The 20924-nt window shown below is 42.4% G+C and overlaps 1 protein-coding gene across 2 annotated transcripts in view; it reads right to left on the bottom strand.

Annotated features, from left to right (window-relative positions):
- Positions 1-20924, bottom strand: part of LOC140425150 (glucocorticoid-induced transcript 1 protein-like) — an 80805-nt gene that overhangs the window by 21866 nt on the left and 38015 nt on the right. The window contains exon 3 of one of the 2 annotated variants that reach the window (XM_072509096.1): positions 3872-3960. The exons of the other annotated variant lie outside the window; for it this stretch is intronic. Within the exon in view, the coding sequence (XP_072365197.1) occupies positions 3872-3960 (89 nt within the window). The remainder of the gene's footprint in view (positions 1-3871; positions 3961-20924) is intronic. 2 annotated transcript variants of the gene reach the window in all.

The following is a 20924-nucleotide window of genomic DNA, read 5'->3' as shown; positions in this document are numbered from 1 at the left end:
AAAAGTTTCTACAAATAGATAAAACAAAAAAAAGTGGCTAAGGCAAATATTGGTCCTTTAGAGGATGAGAAGGGAGATTTAATAATGGGAGATGAGGAAATGGCTGAGGAATTGGGTCGGTTTTCTGAGTGGAAGACACAAATAACATGCCAGTGACTGATGGAAATGAGGCTATGACAGGTGAGGACCTTGAGATGATTGTTATCACTAAGGAAGTAGTGATGGGCAAGCTAATGGGGCTAAAGGTAGACAAGTCTCCTGGCCCTGATGGAATGCATCCCAGAGTGCTAAAAGAGATGGCTAGGGAAATTGCAAATGCACTAGTGATAATTTACCAAAATTCACTAGACTCTGGAGTGGTCCCGGCAGATTGGAAATTAGCAAACTTGACACCACTGTTTAAAAAAGGAGGTAGGCAGAAAGCGGGTAATTATAGGCCAGTTAGCTTAACTTCGGTAGTAGGGAAGATGCTGGAATCTATCATCAAGGAAGAAATAGCGAGGCATCTGGATGGAAATTGTCCCATTGGGCAGACGCATCATGGGTTCATAAAGGACAGGTCGTGCCTAACTAATTTAGTGGAATTGTTTGAGGACATTACCAGTGCGGTAGATAACGGGGAGCCAATGGATGTGGTATATCTGGATTTCCAGAAAGCTTTTGACAAGGTGCCACACAAAAGATTGCTGCATAAGATAAAGATGCATGGCATTAAGGGTAAAGTAGTAGCATGGATAGAGGATTGGTTAATTAATAGAAAGCAAAGAGTGGGGATTAATGGGTGTTTCTCTGGTTGGCAATCAGTAGCTAGTGGTGTCCCTCAGGGATCAGTGTTGGGCCCACAATTGTTCACAATTTACATAGATGATTTGGAGTTGGGGAACAAGTGCAATGTGTCCAAGTTTGCAGACGACACTAAGATGAGTGGTAAAGCAAAAAGTGCAGAGGATACCGGAAGTCTGCAGAGGGATTTGGACAGGTTAAGTGAATGGGCTAGGGTCTGGCAGATGGAATACAATGTTGACAAATGTGAAGTTATCCATTTTGGTAGGAATAATACCAAAAGGGATTATTATTTAAATGTTAAAAATATTAAAACATACCGCTGTGCAGAGAGACCTGGGTGTGCTAGTGCAGGTGTCGCAAAAAGGTGGTTTACAGGTGCAACAGGTGATTAAGAAGGCAAATGGAGTATTGCCCTTCATTGCTAGAGGGATGGAGTTTAAGACTAGGGAGGTTATGCTGCAATTGTATAAGGTGTTAGTGAGGCCACACCTGGAGTATTGTGTTCAGTTTTGGTCTCCTTACCTGAGAAAGGACGTACTGGCACTGGAGGGTGTGCAGAGGAGATTCACTAGTTTAATACTAGAGCTGAAGGGGTTGGATTACGAGGAGAGGTTGAGTAGACTGGGATTGTACTCGTTGGAATTTAGAAAGATGAGGGGGGGATCTTATAGAAACATATAAAATTATGAAGGGAATAGATACGGGCAGGTTGTTTCCACTGGTAGGTGAAAGCAGAACTAGGGGACATAGCCTCAAAATAAGGGGAAGTAGATTTAGGACTGAGCTTAGGAGGAACTTCTTCCCCGAAAGGGTTGTGAATCTATGGAATTCCTTGCCCAGTGAAGCAGTTGAGGCCCCTTCATTAAATGATTTTAAGCTAAAGATAGATAGTTTTTTGAAGAATAAAGGGATTAAGCGTTATGGTGTTCGGGCCGGAAAGTGGAGCCGAGTTCAAAAAGGATCAGCCATGATCTCATTGAATGGCGGAGCAGGCTCGAGGGGCCAGATGTCCTATTCCTGCTCCTAGTTCTTATGTTCTTATTTTTTTATAATAGCATCTTCTAAACCCCTAATCTCTACTACCTAGGGTAAGGTTGACAGATGCATAGGAACACGACCACTTGCAACTTCCTCTCCAAGCCACACACCACTCTGACTTGGAATTATATTTCTACACTTTCACTGCTGTTGGGTCAAAATCTTTGAACTCCCTTCCTAACAAGTAATGTAGATGTACCTGCACCAGATGGGTTGCAGCAGTTCAAGATGGTGGCTCACCGCCAGCACCTTCTCAAAGGCAATTAGAGATGAGTAACAAATGCTGGCCTTGCCAGTGATGCTCACATCCCATAAAAGAATAAAAAATGAACTGAGAGAGGAATGAAGTAGGGCGATGTTATGGAGATGGATGTAGACAATTTAATGATAACGAATAGAAGGACAGAATCCTCCCGGATCAAATATGACACCAATGTTGCAAGCAGACTGGCTTAATCGAGGGAAGACTAAAAACAATGGGCGCGATTCTCCGAAATGGAGACAGAGTGTTTGCGCCGTCGTGAATGCCATCGCGTTTCACGACGGCGCAAAACGGGCGCGGGCACTACCGATTCTGGCCCCCACAGGGGGCCAGCACAGTGCTGGAGCGGTTTACGCCGCTCCAGCCTCCCTTCCTAGCAGCAACTGGGCGCAGCGCCAACCCGTGCATGTGCAGTGGCGCCACGCCAAACCGCGCATGCGCAGTGGCGCCGCACCAACCTGCGCATGCGCGGTTGGGCCGCGCCAACCCGTGAATGCGCGGGGGACTTCCTCAACGCGCTGGCCCCGATCCAACATGGCGTGGAGGTTCAGGGGCCGGCCACGTAATAAAATAGGGCAGGGGATGGAGAGCCCGGCCCGCCGATCGGTGGGCCCCAATCGCGAGCCAGACCCCATCGGAGGCCCATCCCGGTGAAGGAGCATTTTGCCCCACCCCACAGGCCACCCCCCGACTCTACGCGCAGAGTTCCCGCCGGCTGCGAGCAGGTGTGAACGGCGCCAGTGGGACTGTGCCGTTTCCGCGCGGCCGCTCGGCCCATCAAGGCCGGAAAATCAGCGGGCCACAGACAGCGGCCCGCGACTGGTGCCCCGTCAAATGCGCCGGAGCAAATGGCGGAGATTCTCCGCTCCTTGGAGAATCGCCTGCTGGCGTCGGACCGGCACCGCGGGAAAAAATGGCGCGAACGGCAATTCTCCCATATGGCGCGGCATGGGAGAATCCCGCCCAATAGCTTCTGTCTTCCCAATATTTAATTGGAGGAAAATCATGCTCATCCAGCAGTGGATTTCAGTTAACCTGTCTGATAATTTAGCAAGAGTGGATGACTCAAAAGAGGTAGAGCAGGGTATCATCTGGAACCATGCAAAAACTAATGTCGTACATTTGAAAGGGCATCGAAGGGAACCATGTAGATGAGAAATAGAAGGGGGCACTCAGACAAATTTTTGTCCAGTTCATAATTAAGCCAACATTTTAAATAGATAATTTAAAGAACTCTTAAAGGGTACTGTTTTAGTTACATTCAAAGAAAGGGATTGAATGGAGAAGTAATATTTCATGGAGAAAAACAAAACTTAATTCCACAGACAAGTTAAAAGAACAGCTCTCATCCCGTAACATGTGATGTCCCTCACCTATCTGTGCAAAATACAGGGTTACTGAACTGGCAGCAGACAGTCCTCATAATGGAGCTGCAAACCAGAGTGTAATTACAAGACACTATTGTAATGTGTTACCACAACACAGCAATAGCTGTGATCTTTTGGTGTGCTTGCTAACCCAATATTAAATAAGACGGCGGCATCAAGGAGGATAGACCTGTAAGGTATAAATGTTGCACTGGCTTTTTTTTTCATACGCATTTAATACATTTAGCATGTGCATCATAAGCAAGGAACATACACAAGAAAATAAAGAGAACAGCTTCCTTATTCCCCTGGAGAGACCAGAGGAATTTAGACTGTATACCTCAAAACATTTTCCAATGTTAATACTGTTAACACATCAACAGTTTACAGAAACAGGATAATAAAAATTTTCAGTCACCAGTTCATTGTTCCAAGCAAGCCATTTAATGCAGAATTCCTTCCTTAAAGATACCACGTAAGCCTGTACACCTTTTTTGAGAAGGCTAACTAAAGAAAAAAAAATCACAAGCTCAGCTTTAAATTTTATAACTATTCCAAAACAACACAAACATTTCACAATATACTATTTGTTATCGTCACTGGATTTGAAAGAAGAAACCAGATTTTTCCTTTTTGCCATTTTAGTTTCTAAACAGAAAGGCAGGGAAAAATGGCAAGCAAGATTCCTGAAGCAGTTTATGCCAGCTATTGCTAGCTATTCACTAGCACAAAAAGGTTCTTCTCTTCAAAGGTGAAGACATTATTCAGAGTTTAAATTTATGGGAAATTAAACTTGATTCTTTTAAGTTTGGTGGAGAAGCAGGGAAATGAAGGGTTTAGCAAACCTTTTGTTGCATGGTACACAAGTGACTAGTGGTGCATGATAATCACCACGTCTTGTATTTGTAATTGAAATATATTGCTGACACTCACCATCCAGACTCTCATTGGGAAATCACAGCCTGAAAAGATTTAATAGTAACTTGCAAAATAGAATTGTATAGAATTGTACATATAACTGAAAAGGAAACATTTTCTGGGCTTTAGGGACCGAGATGGGGAGCAGAACTAATTAGAAAGTGCTTTCAAAGAACTGGCACAAGCATGAAGGGTCAAGTGGTTTCCTTGTTTGTTATGTGCTTCCATGGCATAAAGGGGAAGAACATGTCCCAGCATGCGTTAGCACTTTTGAGAAAGAGGAGGTTGTCTCAATCTGGGATGGATGCAACACATCTTTTTAAATGGCAATCTTGCATCTTCCTTACTACACACGTCCTGACCTTCACATTGCCTTGCAGTTGAACCACGATTTTACAGAAATAAATGGTTTACTGTTAGGAATACCATCACGTCACAAAAACAGATATCTAGTTTGCACCCACAATGTCAGGGCTCACATCTCCATTTTACACCATTACTGACAATGTAACATTGCTGGATACTTGATGTACGAGTATACATGCAAGAATCACTTTGTTACATTGCCCTGAAGAGGAAAAAATGGTTGAACTGAAAACAAATAGTTCTCAAATGTACATACATTGACAGGATGATCAAACTATTTCTACAAGGAAAAGGGAGAGGAGAAGATGATTTCTAAAATATGGACAGTTTGACCGAAAGAAAAATCACTAGATTCTAATACAATTTTAAGAACATATTATGTCCATTTTATGGTGACTAACCCATGACATACTAAAGGTTGACTGAATAAAGGGAGGATACCTAGTCCATCTATAATTTCAATCTACATACAGGCCTTATCCACCCCTCCCCCCAATCAATTCTTAGCTCCATTTAATTTAATTATGGCCAAGTAAACCTTTTTATTTTTGATTAAACACTTCACATTCACTTGCAATCAAGCATGGTAACGTTAGAATAATCGAATAAGGTTGGAAATTGCTCTTGACCACACAGTTCTAGCTAAGTAAACAATAGCAAGGGCATCTGAAAAGCATCTTTACCTGCCTTGATGGCACGCAGAAATACATTTTTCACTGGAATGCCTCATTCGTGAGTCTTTGCCTTCTGTTTCCGACGCTAATGCTGGCCTTGGGAGGAGAAGCGGAGCTTCTTGAACGTCCACTTGGATATCTGGGTTTCGGGGTCACAAAGGATGGTGGGGCAGAATGCGGCTAAACACACGGCAGCCCCAAAAACGGTGCTTTGTTTTTTAATGGTTGCAGTGAAATTTTGAATGTTTTAATATAAAACCATCAAATGATGCACTTATTTTGAGTTTTCAACAATTACTAAAGCTACACTGTCCCTGTCTGGGAAATATTTCTGAGAAGATAATTTATGATAATAAGGGTACAGAAATAAGGCAAAACTGGGAAATACAGAAAGCACCATCTGTAAAACATTGTTTAGTCATATAAGTATTACCAGGTTGCTCAATTTTAAACCACTTCAGTACCTGTCGTATAAGTACATTAAAGGAAATGGTGCATTTGTATTCCATTTAAAATCAGTAGTGTACTTTTCCTCCTTTATAATTTTCCATGAAATCACTATTTCTTTTCTGTAGAATAGCATGTATGGAATGTGATCAACATGGAAGGTTTCAGAACTGCACTGCTCTCGCTTCATGCGTTTATAGCTTTTCTGCTTTCAAAGTTAATCTCTGAATTGGGACGGGGTGGGTGATGTATTTAAAATAGATGTGCGCACGGTTTTGTATTCTTCATATGCATAGCTTTCATACGAAGTGTGAGTCATCAAATTAAAATAATTGGTTTACATAAAAATGAAAATTATTGCTTAAACTTCTATTTGAAATCCCATTTCAGTTGGAAAGTTTCTCGAATGCTGCACATGCACAAAACTTCTTATTTAATGCTGAGAGTAAGCACTGCCTCACTTTGTGTTTGCTGCATAGAGGTCAGTCTATTCCAACGCAGAACTAACTAAAGCAGTTTTGGCAGCTAGTCTGTACCTTGCAATTAAATCATATTTGTGATTCCCTTCATATTAGGGAGGGAACTTTCATATGTTTCAAAGCAGAAATTTTCACATCAATATTCTTAGAACAGGAATGGGAATATTCTAGATAAAGTTTTTGTGTTGGTGTACAACAAAGGGACAGATGTGGTTAGCCTCAATGAGAGTCATTTAGAAGCTGCAAGAATCCTGTGAATTAAGAATCAGTGCAAAGTGGTTTGAGTTGCTTGATGTGTAAGCAATAAGTAAAGAACAAAGAACAAAGAAAAGTACAGCACAGATACAGGCCCTTCGGCCCTCCAAGCCTGCGCCGACCATGCTGCCCGTCTAAACTAAAATCTTCTACACTTCCTGGGTCCTTATCCCTCTATTCCCATCCTATTCATGTATTTGTCAAGATGCCCCATAAACATCACTATCGTCCCTGCTTCCACCACCTCCTCCAGCAGCGGGTTCCCGGCACCCACTACTTGAGACCATTTAATTTGTCAGAGTATATTATTTGACTTCCCAGAGTATATTATTGATTCAGCCTAAAATAGCTTGTGAAAAAGCAAAACCAAAAAGTCCAAAGTTAATGAAAACCAAGAGATAAAAATAGAGAACAGAGAAGGTAAAATTTTGATTGTTAAAGATGGGAAATAATATATTGGAGACAGAAGGGCAACTTTGTGAACAGCTTTTCATACAGCAGAAGCCGCTTTCTTCAATTTTGGTTGGCAGAATTCCAGAGAGTAGATTTCAAGATGCAGCTTGGCTCTGTGGTTATGGTCATTTCTTGCATAATATATATTAAACTTGACTGTAAGTACATGCAAGGAGTAGAGTATCAGGGGTTTCTACTTTAGTAGTAATAAAACAAAAAGGGGGGACAAAAAATAAGGAGGCAAAGGTCTACAGTTCTCAACCGAATAATTGGCACTGGTCTATGACTACCATCAGATAGAAAAGAGGTTTGGTATCACCAGAAAGCCACATCACACTACTGCTACAGACAAGCAGGGAAATAATAGCCTTGTTTGTTTTCCAGTTGGGCATTCACATGGGCAAAATTATGTTTTTTTTGCAATTTGTTAAAGTCTGTCCCAGGAGGAGAAGGTATAACTTTACGTTTCCTGTAATTTTCTAGAAATTCTACTTTTTAAACTTACACATAGTTAAATGACTATCACACCAACATGGGATATCATAAGCAAATTCTCAAACCTTTTCATTTCTTTCAGGGTTCAATGAACATATCCAGGTGACTCCACGAGCTTACAGCATTGTCAAAGAAAACAGAGCTCAGGGCAGCACGGTGGCTAGCACTGGGACTACGGCGCTGAGGACCCAGGTTCGAATCCCTGCCCTGGGTCACTGTCCGTGTGGAGTTTGCACATTCTCCCCATGTCTGCCTGGGTTTCGCTCCCACAACCCCAAGATGTGCAGGTTAGGTGGATTGGCCACGCTAAATTGCCCATTAATTGGAAGAAAATTGGGTACTCTAAATTTATAAAGAAAAAAGAAAACAAATCTCACTTGACTGCAACAAACCTATATTTAACTTTTGCGGATATGGGGGAAGGGGGCAATTTTCCACCTCAGTCTTTGGCAGATGGGAATGCGGAGGGGGCAGAGAATTGGAGGGTGGAGGAAAAGGAGTCCTAAAATGGCTTTTATGCCATTTTCCTGTCCCCACCCCCTGCGAGTGACATAATGGGGTTCCACCATGCAACGACAAGAACCCAATTTGAATACATTTTAATCTAATTAGTGGGCCTCCCCACTGTAATTCCTCCCACATTAAAAAAGTCCCCTTACACCTGCAGGGTGACATCACATCAACGGATTTACAACAGATTTTTAAAAACAGGGAACTGGCAACAGAGCGTGTTGGGGGTGTACAGGTAAGTACAATCCCCAGAGGGCAGAGGATATTGCCTGGGCAGTATCCTGTCACTGTCTCCTGGGGAAGATTCCGTGTCCAATGGGGGGGCTGGAGGGAGGAGGTGGGGTCCATGTCCGTTTGGGGGGGGGGGGGGGGGGTGGATTCAATGGGGGTGCTCCTCTTTTCTATTTTTATCCTATTTACATCAGGGACCCCTTCAGGAGCTGAGGCTGCTGGCAGGTCAGGCTCTTTATGAGCCCCCCCCCCTCCCCCCCTCAGTGTGATGTCGTGGGACACACCCTTTTTTCTGTCTATGAAACATGGCAGGAGCAGTCCACACTTCGCTTTTCTCGCCCGAGTTCACACTTTGACAAAACATTAGAAAATTCTGCCCACAAAGTAGTGATCTCTTAGACATCGGATAAAGTCTTAAGGACAACTTATTTATTTTATTAACAGAAGTAGCAGAGGTGTGTTTCATGCTGTGAAACAAACCAGTTTATTAATTTAACATTGACGACGTTAGTTCACAATCATATTTCAAGCTTAAGTTAAAAATTAGCATGTCACATACGGTTTTTCATGAAATGCTCTCCAATATATTATGTACACAAGAGGATTGTGCCATATTGAACACGTTTTACATATGGTCTTGTAATTTCTTTCAGCAGTAAACCTCTCATAATAAATATACATTTATATCTGACAAATTCTAGCATTCCCCATGAATTTGCGGCTACTTGTTCAATCTAAGACAATTTGAAACATAAGAATTTAACAGTAGATTGTACTTGAAAGTGAACGCCCGTGCTTTTGCAAGCTTATGTCTTGGATGGTGGGTCAAACTACAAAGCAACTCAGTTAATATCAATACCTACAAATACATACACTTACGATAAATCACATTAAAATCATTTCAATACAATAATGCAATCCAGAACATTTATTAACATAAATTGGATTTTGTGATACGAGGAGGTGCAGGGGATAATGTCTGATCAAATATTCAACCTCGATAATCTGTACACAAGACTGACATGCATACCATCTGTGTATAAAGGTTGAAATACGAATGCATGCACAACAAGCAAGGGAATCCTGATCCAGGGTTCCATTATCTCTGCATTCACCCCAATCAGCAAGGGCACCATCTACCAACAAAACAAATACATATGTGACCCAGTTTCCTATGCAGGTGTTTATTGCCAGCACTACTTTCACCCATTCTCGGAATACATTATTCCCAATCTTCTGCTTTCCCTTTTATTTTAGATTGACTCTCATGTAATGGCAGATTTAAACAGTAAAATTTGACTTTTGTACAGTGGCATCCTTAAATATACTCAGTACGATTTTGTGGGCATTAATCGCCTAAAAGTATTTGTCTCCTGTGTAATTTTCAATTCATGGAGCTGGATAGTTTATAAGATTTTGAAACATTTGTTTCTCTAACTGCCAAGCAAAAACATATGTGCTCCCCACCAACAGTTCCTAATTATTCTATCCAATGAAAGTGTTTCTATTATTTAATGGTTACAGCTATATATCTTCCATTATTACATTTTTTTGTTGACATTATAAACTAAGGAATAAGCAGAATATACCCGGGGTGGGATTCTCCGACCCTCCGCACCAGAATCACGCCCGGCGCGGGGGCGGAGAATAGCCGTTCACGGTGGAAATCTGGCACGATGGCACTTCCTCGATTCTCCACAAACCTGCCAGTCCCGCGCGTGCGGTCGATGCGGCGCCGGTCGGGGGCTGCTGGAACAGGCCCCCCTGACAATTCTCCGCGGTCAACCGGCCGAACTCCCGCCGACGTGCTTTACATGTGGAACCACCCGGCGGGAGCTGGGATCCGCGGCCGCGGTTCTGATGGGGGGGCGGGGGGAATCTGACTCCGGGGGGGGCCTCAGGGGTGGCCAGGCCTGCGATCGGGGGCCACCGATCGGCGGGCCATCACGATCTGGGAGGGAGCTACCTTAGTCCGCACGGGCCCGCTGTGTGGCTCCGCCATGTCAGTGGCGCCTGCGCCGAGGTGGGCCGCCGTGCGCATGCTCAGCTGCGCGGTCTAAACAGCAGGGCACTACCAGCAGCCAGAGCTGTGGAACGAACACCGGGGCCCTGCTGGCCCCCTGGAAAACGGAGAATCACCCCGGGCTTTCGAGGAAAAAGTCCGGAGTGATTCTCGCCCGTTTTCCAGCGGACGTGAGGACTTATTCCCCAAAAGGGAGAATCCCACCCTCTATGTCTGTCTCAAAACAGAGGACAACTTTTGTTTTAAAGTATCAGCAATTGAGAGAGAAATACCACCGTGAGGATTCCTTTGAAGTAATGTAGAAATTGCAATTCTTATCAATAGGGTTCAATAGTAAGTCACCTGTTCACGGTTGAAGATCAGACAGCTGGGAAAGGATAATCTGTTGGAGGTTTGTTTGCTTGCCTGATTCAATTTTCAGACAGGCCTTTAAATAGACATCCAAAGATGGGCAGATTAGGTGGATTGGCCATAATCAACGTGCGGGATTCCGGCGATAGGGTGGGGGAATGGGCTTCGGTAGAGTGCTCTTTCGGAGGATCGGTGCAAACTCGATGGGGCGAATCACCTCCTTCTGCACTGAAGGGATTCTGTGGACATTTGCCCAAAACAGTGAGTGGTGGCTGCTCACATGTGGGAATCGGGTCATAAGCCAGTTGCAGGGCTCCCAATACCATTTTCTCCCTCCGGTATTAAGTAGCCTAATCAACACTCCTTAAAGGCACCACTGGAAGCCTCTCCGAAAAGTTCATGTTCTTCCTGGCCCCACAAAAATTTTTCATCGACTGCAACCTATTCTTACTCCCTCTAGATTTTAACTTTTTTAAATCCCTTTCTCAGAGTTATCAAGACAATGCGCAGAGTGGACAGGGCGAACCACTAATTCATCTTCTTGCTTTCTCCAAAAATCAATTCAAATTGAATCCAATTCATGGTCTCCACAAGAGGGATATACTACATCCAAGTTGAGGAGAACAGCTGATTACAACTGATCTCACACTTGATTTTAGACAAAAGGCAGCGTGTTCTCGCTCCCTCTAGGTTTACTCATAAGAACACAAGAACCAGGAGTAGGCCATCTGGCCCCTCGAGCCTGCTCCGCCATTCAATGAGATTATGGCTGATCTTTTGTGGACTCAGCTCCACTTTCCGGCCCGAACACCATAACCCTTAATCCCTTTATTCTTCAAAAAACTATCTAACTTTGTCTTAAAATCATTTAATGAAGGAGCCTCAACTGCTTCACTGGGCAAGGAATTCCATAGATTCACAACCCTTTCGGTGAAGAAGTTCCTCCTAAGCTCAGTCCTAAATCTACTTCCCCTTATTTTGAGGCTATGCCCCCTAGCCTTGCATTCCCCCGCCAGTGGAAACAACCTGCCCGCATCTATCCTATCTATTCCCTTCATAATTTTATATGTTTCTATAAGATCTCCCCTCATCCTTCTAAATTCCAACGAGTACAGTCCCTGTCTACTCAACCTCTCCTCATAATCCAACCCCTTCAGATCTGGGATTAACCTAGTGAATCTCCTCTGCACACCCTCCAGTGCCAGTACGTCCTTTCTCAAGTAAGGAGACCAAAACTGAACACAATACTCCAGGTGTGGCCTCACTAACACCTCATACAATTGCAGCATAACCTCCCTAGTCTTAAACTCCATCCCTCTAGCAATGAAGGACAAAATTCCATTTGTCCCCAACAATCTGTTCACTGGGTTTGTGAAGAAGCTGATCAATTTTTCATCAGGTGTGGTCAGGTGTAATCGAGCACTGTCGTAGTAGTGCATGTAGCACTACTGTCATGTAGTGCACGATCAGATTTAAATGTGGCTTGAACTTGGAAATGGTTCCAGCATCTGTGGGCTGCTGTCAGAGACATATAATTATCTATTTTGGACCAAACGTGAAAATCTATAGAATTCTATTAACAGCTGGTCCAGTCAATTATGGGATGCTGCTCAGCAAGAATTCAATCTTGTTCCCTCACTTTTCTCCAGAGCTCCAGTAAGAGGTACATTTATGTCATTTGGAATTAGTATTAACTTAACTTTCGCACAGCAAGTAATATGATTAAAAAATAGAACTACCTGGCAAGTTATTTTTATTTCCCAATTGTGTAAGTACAATCCTGCACCTGCCAACTCTGCACAATGCGAATCACTAGTTCGCCATGTCACGAATTACAGCCACAGACTTGCCTGCCAACTCACACGGAATAGGTTGTAGCATTCCAAAAACTGGCTCTGAAGTAATAAGTCAGACAGAAAAGGTAATTCAACTTCATCAGTGCGAAATATTACATTGATGTAGACTAGTTTCTCAAGAAAGGTCATCAACCAACAGTGTGCTGTAGCCACTGAGTGACTCAATATGCAACCACATCAGTCTAGATAAGTGGATTTTAAAAATAAAGAAAACCCATGAACTGGTATGTTCAAAAGCTGGGATGGTAACATGAATCATAGTGATCCTGTGCTGAATTCCACAAAACAATTCCATTAACAACTCAATCATCATACAGTATTATGATGTGACCTTTTTGTCTATTGCACTCAACCGCCAATCTTCATCAACGAAAGGGAGTCCAACCTTTGTCAAGCATGTAAAAAACATGTTGATGAGATTTAATGCTGCCCGTACCTGGGACAGGTACATGAGGAAGATGAAAAGAGTAATATTGAAATGGTATCTTGACATAACCTTGGACATTGTCAATATTGGACTATACAGAAAGGGGAGGAAAAGGAGAGAGGGGAGGCAGAGCAGGAACAAGGGAAGGGGAAGTGGGGGAGGAATGAGCAGAGGGGAGGTAGGGAAGGAATGAGGGGAGAGGAGGAACAAGAGGAGGAGGGAAAAAGAGAAAGAGGGAGGGGAGAGGAAAGGAAAGTAATAATACTACAGGTCATAAAGAGTCTATCTTGTTACAGTCTGCGTCTTATATTTTTGTCATTGATTGGACCATGTAATTATCTCAGTCATGTCAAGTTATTATGAACTTCAATAGTATTGAGTCAAACAGAATAGTCTCATGAAAGGCACTGATTAAATATTATTGGTGACCCCCCATCTCCTCAGAGTACTGTCTTGCAACTGCTCCTAGATTATACCATGTAAATTGTCTGGAATACATCAGCAAATGTCATATGTTAGTTGGTATTTGTTGGGAAGTGAAGTTACCATCCAGAGAAACAGAAAGAAAACCAGGTTCTATCAGTATAGCTGTCATGGACCATAGTATACATGGTTGTTCCAAAGCACACATTTGTTCTTGCAAATCATATTTCACTGGAGTACACTGCACAACCAGCCAATTCCAGAGGGTTGATTAGCACAAAGAGAGGAGAGGTCCCAGGCAGGTTTCCCCAGGACATGTTGGAAGGCTGTGAAAAAATGATCCTGTTTTCACAAAGCTAAACTGGCTGGTGCCAGGATATCTCATTAGGACCACACAGGTGGAAATGATTTTGCATGTCGCTCTGAAAAAGTCAAGTTTTAAACTGCAAGATGGGCCCTGCATTTTAGTTGCCTAAAGGTCAGGCACCAAACCTAAGGAGTGTAATTTTTAGGATCTCCTACTGTTGCAAAATATCTGGGAATACTCTGTTATTGGAGGCACAGGGAATTCCTGGATTTACCAGAGTGCATTGCTTCGCCCTCATTAATAGCAGAGGAGTGGGTGACCCACCCACACAAGGGCTGCACAAGCTCAATGCAATATTCTCTACCAACCTGATGCCAGACTCCTTCATGCTCCTTGAAAGTCACAAGAGGCTGCCTGATGCACTCAGCATCTCTCTGCATGACAGTCAGTACTCTCTCCTGCATGCTATTCCATCAAGGTCCTAATTGGAGTCCTGTAGAGTTGAACTCATTTGTGATCACACCTCCTGTAAGATGGCAGATGAGCTAACCTTCCACCCTGGGTTGGCTGAAGCCCCCAAGAAATATGCAGAGCCAGTATCGGAGCTGGTGGCAGACTGTCAGATCAAGTAACAGGACCTCCTCATTAGTGCTATGCTGTTGCTCACTCTCTCCCTACTGATGCTGCTGTGCTTGAGTGTCTGAAAGCAGGAAATCAGGAGGTCGGTGAGGGAAAGGGGGAGATGGGTGGGAAGCAAGAGTCCCATGGTCACATCATCAACAGCATGTTCAACATGCCAGATAGCAGGATGAGGGCAAGCTGGGAGTTGAGAAGGGGCATAAGACAGGAAAATGTTAACATCCTCAACATTGAGTGCTGCTGAATATCACATGGTAGCTAACTCCATGCTGCTGAGAGTCATCCCTTTTGTTGGACTCAGGAGATACAGGGGGTCTTTTAACCTGCTGGTTCTGCTCTTCTCCCTCCTACTGTGTTCCAATTTGTACTGCAAGAGAAAAGACAGAATGTCAGTGATTATGTGGTGCTGTGTTTGGTTAATGTTTCTGACAGAAATGAAGAGTTGGTGATATGTGCAGACAGTGAAAGATGTCTGTTGGCTGGCAACATTGGTAGGTTTGTGAGGGTGAAGTGGCGTAACTATTAGGAGCGAGTCTTCAGTGCCAGGGAGTAATGCTAGGGGTACGGGTGCATTGAAAAGCCTGAGGAGGTTGGTGCTGTGGTGGGCGGTATCGTGTTAAGATAGATTCACTGACCTTGACCACCCACAAGGTAATTTAATCTCTTGTGGCACTGCTACGAGATGCTCAGCTCCAAATGCTGGGAATTGACATCCCTGGCTACCCATTTCCACTCCCTACGGAGGATGGTTCTAGAGAATCTCATGAACCCCATAGAACTATGGAATGTCCTCTTGCCCAACTATATCACTAATGCCTCCAGTGCTGAATGCATCATTCTGGAACCCTTTCTTTGCTCTGTTGTAAATTCAAGCAGTTTTATTCAGTACAGCATCTCCTTTAAAGGGGATGATGTGGAGATGCCGGCGTTGGACTGTGGTGGGCACAGTAAGAAGTTTTACAACGCCAGGTTAAAGTCCAACAGGTTTGTTTCAAATCACTAGCTTCCGGAGTACAGCTCCTTCATCAGGTGAGTGAAGAGTTGGGTTCCACAACCACATATATAGACAAAGTCAATGATGCAAGACCCCTTTAAAGGGGGACAGCCTGCCTTTAAGAAGGGCAGGTTGGCTGCATCACTTACTCTCACAAGGTTGTTTGGTTCTTGCTGAACACAGAGACAGACAACAGTGCTAAGAGGACACCAGCAGCCAGAAACCTATGCAGCCTGACACTACAATTCATGATGGCTAGGTGAGAGCATCAAGTATTTGGGCTGCCCTCCTCCATTGGAGCTGGTGCACACAGGTTGCAAATCACAAACTCCATGCCTAAAAAAAAGGCAGACACATTTTTAGCCCAAGAATTCCCAAAACTAATGCTTCAAGAAAATGAATTTGTTAATAAAGTCTACAATTGGCGCTCCTAAGAAAATCCATTCAGAGTTCAGTGCTTCTAATATAATTTATTTATTCTAGACAGGTTGACTGCTGATGGCATTAGCAAATTGAACATTTAATTACGTCTGACCTAGAAACAGTCATACAAATAACAATTATACAGCATCTTATTGGTAGAGTGAAGGAGCAAGCAACACACAAGAGACCAGCACTGGGAGAACAGGTTCTCAACGGGTTGGAGAGTTGTTGGAGGTTACAAAGATAGGGAGAGTAGAGGCTACGGAAAGGTTTGAACACGAGGATGAGTATTATGAAAAGAAGGCATTCAGACACTAGGAGCCACTTTAGGTCAGCGAGCAAAGAGATAATGGAATGTGGTGATTTAGAATACGGGCAGCAAAGCTGAGTGAGCTCAGGTTTTTGGTGTGGAAGGTGAGGTGTGGATTAGGAAAACCTTGCAATAATCAAATCTGGAGAGAAACTCATCTATGCTTATGTCTATTGAAATTATTCACAAATTTTTACAGTGACTAAACTATATCAAATTAATTCATCTGACGCTTTCACATAGAACATTTCCTTCCTGTTACTATTCTGAGTTCATAGCAGTTAATATGAGCAGTGCGGTGGCATAGCAACTGTCAACACACTGAGCTACAAAGTACTCAGTTGTGGGTTGATAACCAACATTTTCCAATGGGTAGTTTTCAGATCTTGGTCATAACATTGTAGGAAAGTCACAGAGAATCACACTGAGGAGCTTTGATGCACTTGCAGGCAATCCAATATAGAGAATGCTTAAGAAAGCATGATATAATTGCCTTCTTGTAAAGGCTTGGCAGGGGGTGGGATGGGAAAAGGAGAAGAGTGGGAACAAATGAAAAGGGCGAGTGAGTCAGCCAGGACTGATCTCTTGCACTTTCTAGTAGTCAACTCAAGAGTTGGCAGAAGCCTGGGAGAGAGAAAGAAAAGAAACATTTCATAAGACTTAAAGACTGCAACAACTCATGGAGTGACAAACATTTCTTTTAAGATAACTTTCCATAAACTGACAAAAATAAAGAGACTTTTCTCCCTGAACTATTTCTTGAATCATACTCATAACACATAGAAACTAGGTGCTGAAGTCGGCCATTCGGCCCTTCGAGCCTGCACCACCATTTAATATGATCATGGCTGATCATGCAAATTCAGTCACCCATTCCCACACATTTTAAGAGATTACAATCCAGTTTCCGTGGTCTGTTTAATAATCTGTATCTGACCAAAACAGCCTCACCTAAAATTTCCCAATCTGTTTAACAAAGAAACAAAATTAGGTTGGCTGATTTTATGCTGCGTTGAATAGAATTTCTTGCCATCAATGTTGCATCATGAAAAGCTGCAGAGGATCATATAAAACCATATTTTATATATAGTAACTAATTTTCATTACAAAGTAACCACCTGGTTGAAAAAGTACCACAATTTTGTTATTTTCTTGCATTTTTTGAAACAGTCCTGTAACATTTAATGTTTGCAATTTGAGTCAGTCTAGACTGATGAATGTTCAGGCTTGCCTTCTCCCACAAGTCACTATATCCACTTTAACCCAGGAAAAATTACTTACATAACCATTAACTGTGAATTAATATTGTATGTGGGGGTAGAAAAGGAAGTTTGCATTGAAAGAGAGATTTCTTTTTCAAATTATAAAGCACCCTCATTGGATGGGATTGTCTATGTCAGAAGGCAGATTTTGCTGCAATGAGACACATCATGATAAGACATTTTTGATGTTATCATCTGGATATATTGTGTATGTCACTTGTGCACTTCTCTTTACATAGGAGGACGGCACGGTAGCACAGTGGTTAGCACAGTTGCTTCACAGCTCCAGGGTCCCAGGTTCGATTCCCGGCTTGGGTCACTGTGCGGAGTCTGCACTTTCTCCCTGTGTCTGCGTGGGTTTCCTCTGGGTGCTCCGGTTTCCTTCCACAGTTCAAAGATGTGCATGTTAGATGGATTGGCCATGCTAAATTCCCCTTAGGTTAGGTGGGGTTGCTGGTTTACAGGGTAGGGTGGAGGTGTGGGCTTAAGTAGGGTGCTCTTTCCAAGAGCTGGTGCAGGCTCGATAGGCCAAATGGCCTCTTTCTGCACTGTAAATTCTATGATTCTATGAGATGTGCATTAGAATACAATAGTTTGATTTTACTCCAATGTCATGCAAGTAATTTATACTGCCTTGACTTACGCCATGTGATTAACAGATGGACAGAGCATATGTTGACATTTAACATTTGAAAAGATAGACTAACAGACCATCAAGCTTGCTCCATTAAGTAAATGGGATAACTTTGCACCCATTGATAATGCTATCTCCTGGGAGAAGCAAGAAAATTCAGGAAGATTTGGGGTTATGCTCCAATGGCTCAATCAAGGGTGACTGATGTCCATGAACTGTCAAAAGTTAAACTAATTAACTGCTTATCCCCATAACTTGCAACATTTTCCTACATCATCCGCAACTGTCGAGATGGGATGATGCTGTTGAATCAACGAATGAAGAACTACATCCTATACATAGTTCTAGATGCCTTACAAAAAGGAAGATGAATAGCTTCCTGGATGGGAGACTCTCAGGCTGGCAGGACTGATCCAGTGAAAAGATGGTCAGAAGCTGATATTCCAACAAGCAGATCTGTCAAAGGATGAAACTGTACAAGAAGGGCAGGGAAGAGAAGCAAACACTTGGTCCATTAAGCTGCTCCGATCAGAGTTCCTGCATCATTCATTCTTTCCCTAGCTTCATTTAAAGGGAGCAGTGAACTTATTTCCCTCCCAGCCCTAAAAACACATTCCAGCAGCATTTTACCCCATGTTTATAATCTTCAAAATTAAACATATAACAATTCAGCAGCAAAATATTGCAGATACTGGAAATCTGAAACAAGAGTCAAAATTCTGGAAGTACTCAGCCAGTCAGGCCACATCTGTGGAGAGAAACAGGTCTATGCCCTTCATCAGTTTCTGATGCTGTGTATTTCCAGCATCTTCTGTTTTTATTTTGGTCAACATAATCCAGAACTTCTTTAAATAAATGTTGATTGACCTTGGTTCAAATACGTTCACAGTTTGTTTTGGTTGGAATAAAAAAACATTTCTAATTTCTACCTTTACTCAAACTTGTTTGCATTCTTGCACTTTTTGGTCAAGTTACTGCTACATTTCATTGCTGTAAACAACATGCGATAAAGCACGACAAATAGAATAAAGTTGCCATATTCTTTTCAAGAGTGCTAGCAAAGATGGTGCAAAAAGCAGTTGCTGGTATTAAACCAGAAACACAGACTTGTGATCAATCCTGTTCTTTGAGACAGATGATTGTTTATTGAATGAACCAGGGTTCTGAGGTAGATGATACCTACTTTGTTGTAGATGGGACTATCACAGGTGGAGGGAGATGCTTCCACAACTCATTCATGTAAATGCAAGCACATTTGCAGTTGAACTGCAAAGATGGGCAACCATTTTAGGAAAACAGTGGAAACTCAAATAGCAGATGAAATACTGCTTTGCTATATTCTGCAATGAGGTCAAATTGCAATATTTTAAAGTTGTCCAATCGGCCCCCTGGCTGAGATTTCCAACCATATTACCAAAGGTTTGGGCCATTCCCAGAAGCAGAGTCTCATCAGAAGTCGCAATCCACTATAAATCGGCAAACAGAATTGAAAACACCCCACTTGTGAGACCAGTGGTGCAGTTGAACACTCTACCAGTCGTAATACCATCACTAAAGTACATGCAAGTCTGAATAACTGAGCTGTGGGTTCTTCCTGGGATCTGCTCCAAACACACTGTGCCATGTTTTCAGTAGCATTGCAAGGAAGTGAACACACAAGAGTAAACAAAAGTCTGCCTGGTAAGGCTTAAGATTTCACTGCAATGAAGATGGGGGGGAATATAATCTAGATTAATATGTGAATGGGGACAACTGGACGAAAAACTGACCATAAACTCAGCTAAAGGTTATGCAGGAAGTATAGTTGAGCAACTTGACTTTTGAGAAGACACATCTCAACGAGCAGTTATTATCTTAATTAAAGAAAGAGGGAGATTACAAGAAAAAGAAAAAAACGAATGAAACTGATCACGGGATTCAAGGAAAAATGCAAGCCTCAAGCATAGGCTTGCACTAGGAATTTGAAGAATTGGTTTAAATTTAAACTTATAGATTCTCCTCCGGTATACAAGGTTGCTGGATCAAAATCCTGGAACTCCCTCCCTAACAACGCTGTGGGTGTACTTACATGACATGGACTGCCGTGGTTCAAGAAAGCAACTCACCATCAGCTTTTCAAGGGCAATTAGAGATGAAAATTGCTAACCTAGTCAGCGTCTCACACACATCCCATGAAAGAATAAATGAAAATACTTTGTATCAGGGACTGAAATATAGCCAATGTAACACCACTATTCATTCACAAAGAGAGAGGTTAAACCAGGTAACTGTAGATCAGTTAGTCTATCATTATCACTGGTCAAACTGAGCAAAGAATAATCAAAGATACAGCCAGCATGGATTTGTTGAAGACAATTCAAGCTTGATAAATTTGATAGATATTTTCGATGAAGACTTTTTATATGGATAAAGGGAATGGAATACATGTTGAACATATGGATTTTCAGGTGATCGATAAAATGTCATGGGAGCCTATTTGCAAAATCTTCAGACCTGTAGAACGCAAATAAGCATAGCAGCAGCAATACAAAGTTGGTTATAAGACAGGAACCAAAGGATTACAGTTAATGTATGACTGTTGGATTGGAACAGGATTGGAAGTGGTATTCGAAATTCAATGCTGTTTTCATTTTTGTTCTTGATGCATAAAGGTGATATGAACGTGTGCACATGGAACACTATCATTGTTCAGTCAAGACACAGAGGTTTCAACAAATATTGAGGCAGACTGCAAAAAAATCAGAGTGAAATAGATTAGAAAACAGACAGATTTAATTTAGTGCTGAGACGTAGAGTGTGATGCATTTTGGAAGAGAAAATAGGAACTGAAGTGACCACTCAATATAAGGGGTGGAGGAACATTGGCATAAGTTTTAGAAAATTTAAGTTAAAATATTTAACTACCCCCCCACCCAAATATCGACCAAAGAAATTTAGAATTTTACAAATAGAGGCCGAGTGTACAGCAGCAAACAGGTCATAGTACAAGACAAA

This window comes from Scyliorhinus torazame, chromosome 6, assembly GCF_047496885.1.
Source record: "Scyliorhinus torazame isolate Kashiwa2021f chromosome 6, sScyTor2.1, whole genome shotgun sequence".
Taxonomy (NCBI): Eukaryota; Metazoa; Chordata; class Chondrichthyes; order Carcharhiniformes; family Scyliorhinidae; genus Scyliorhinus; species Scyliorhinus torazame.
This window is presented reverse-complemented; position numbering and strand designations above follow the sequence as displayed.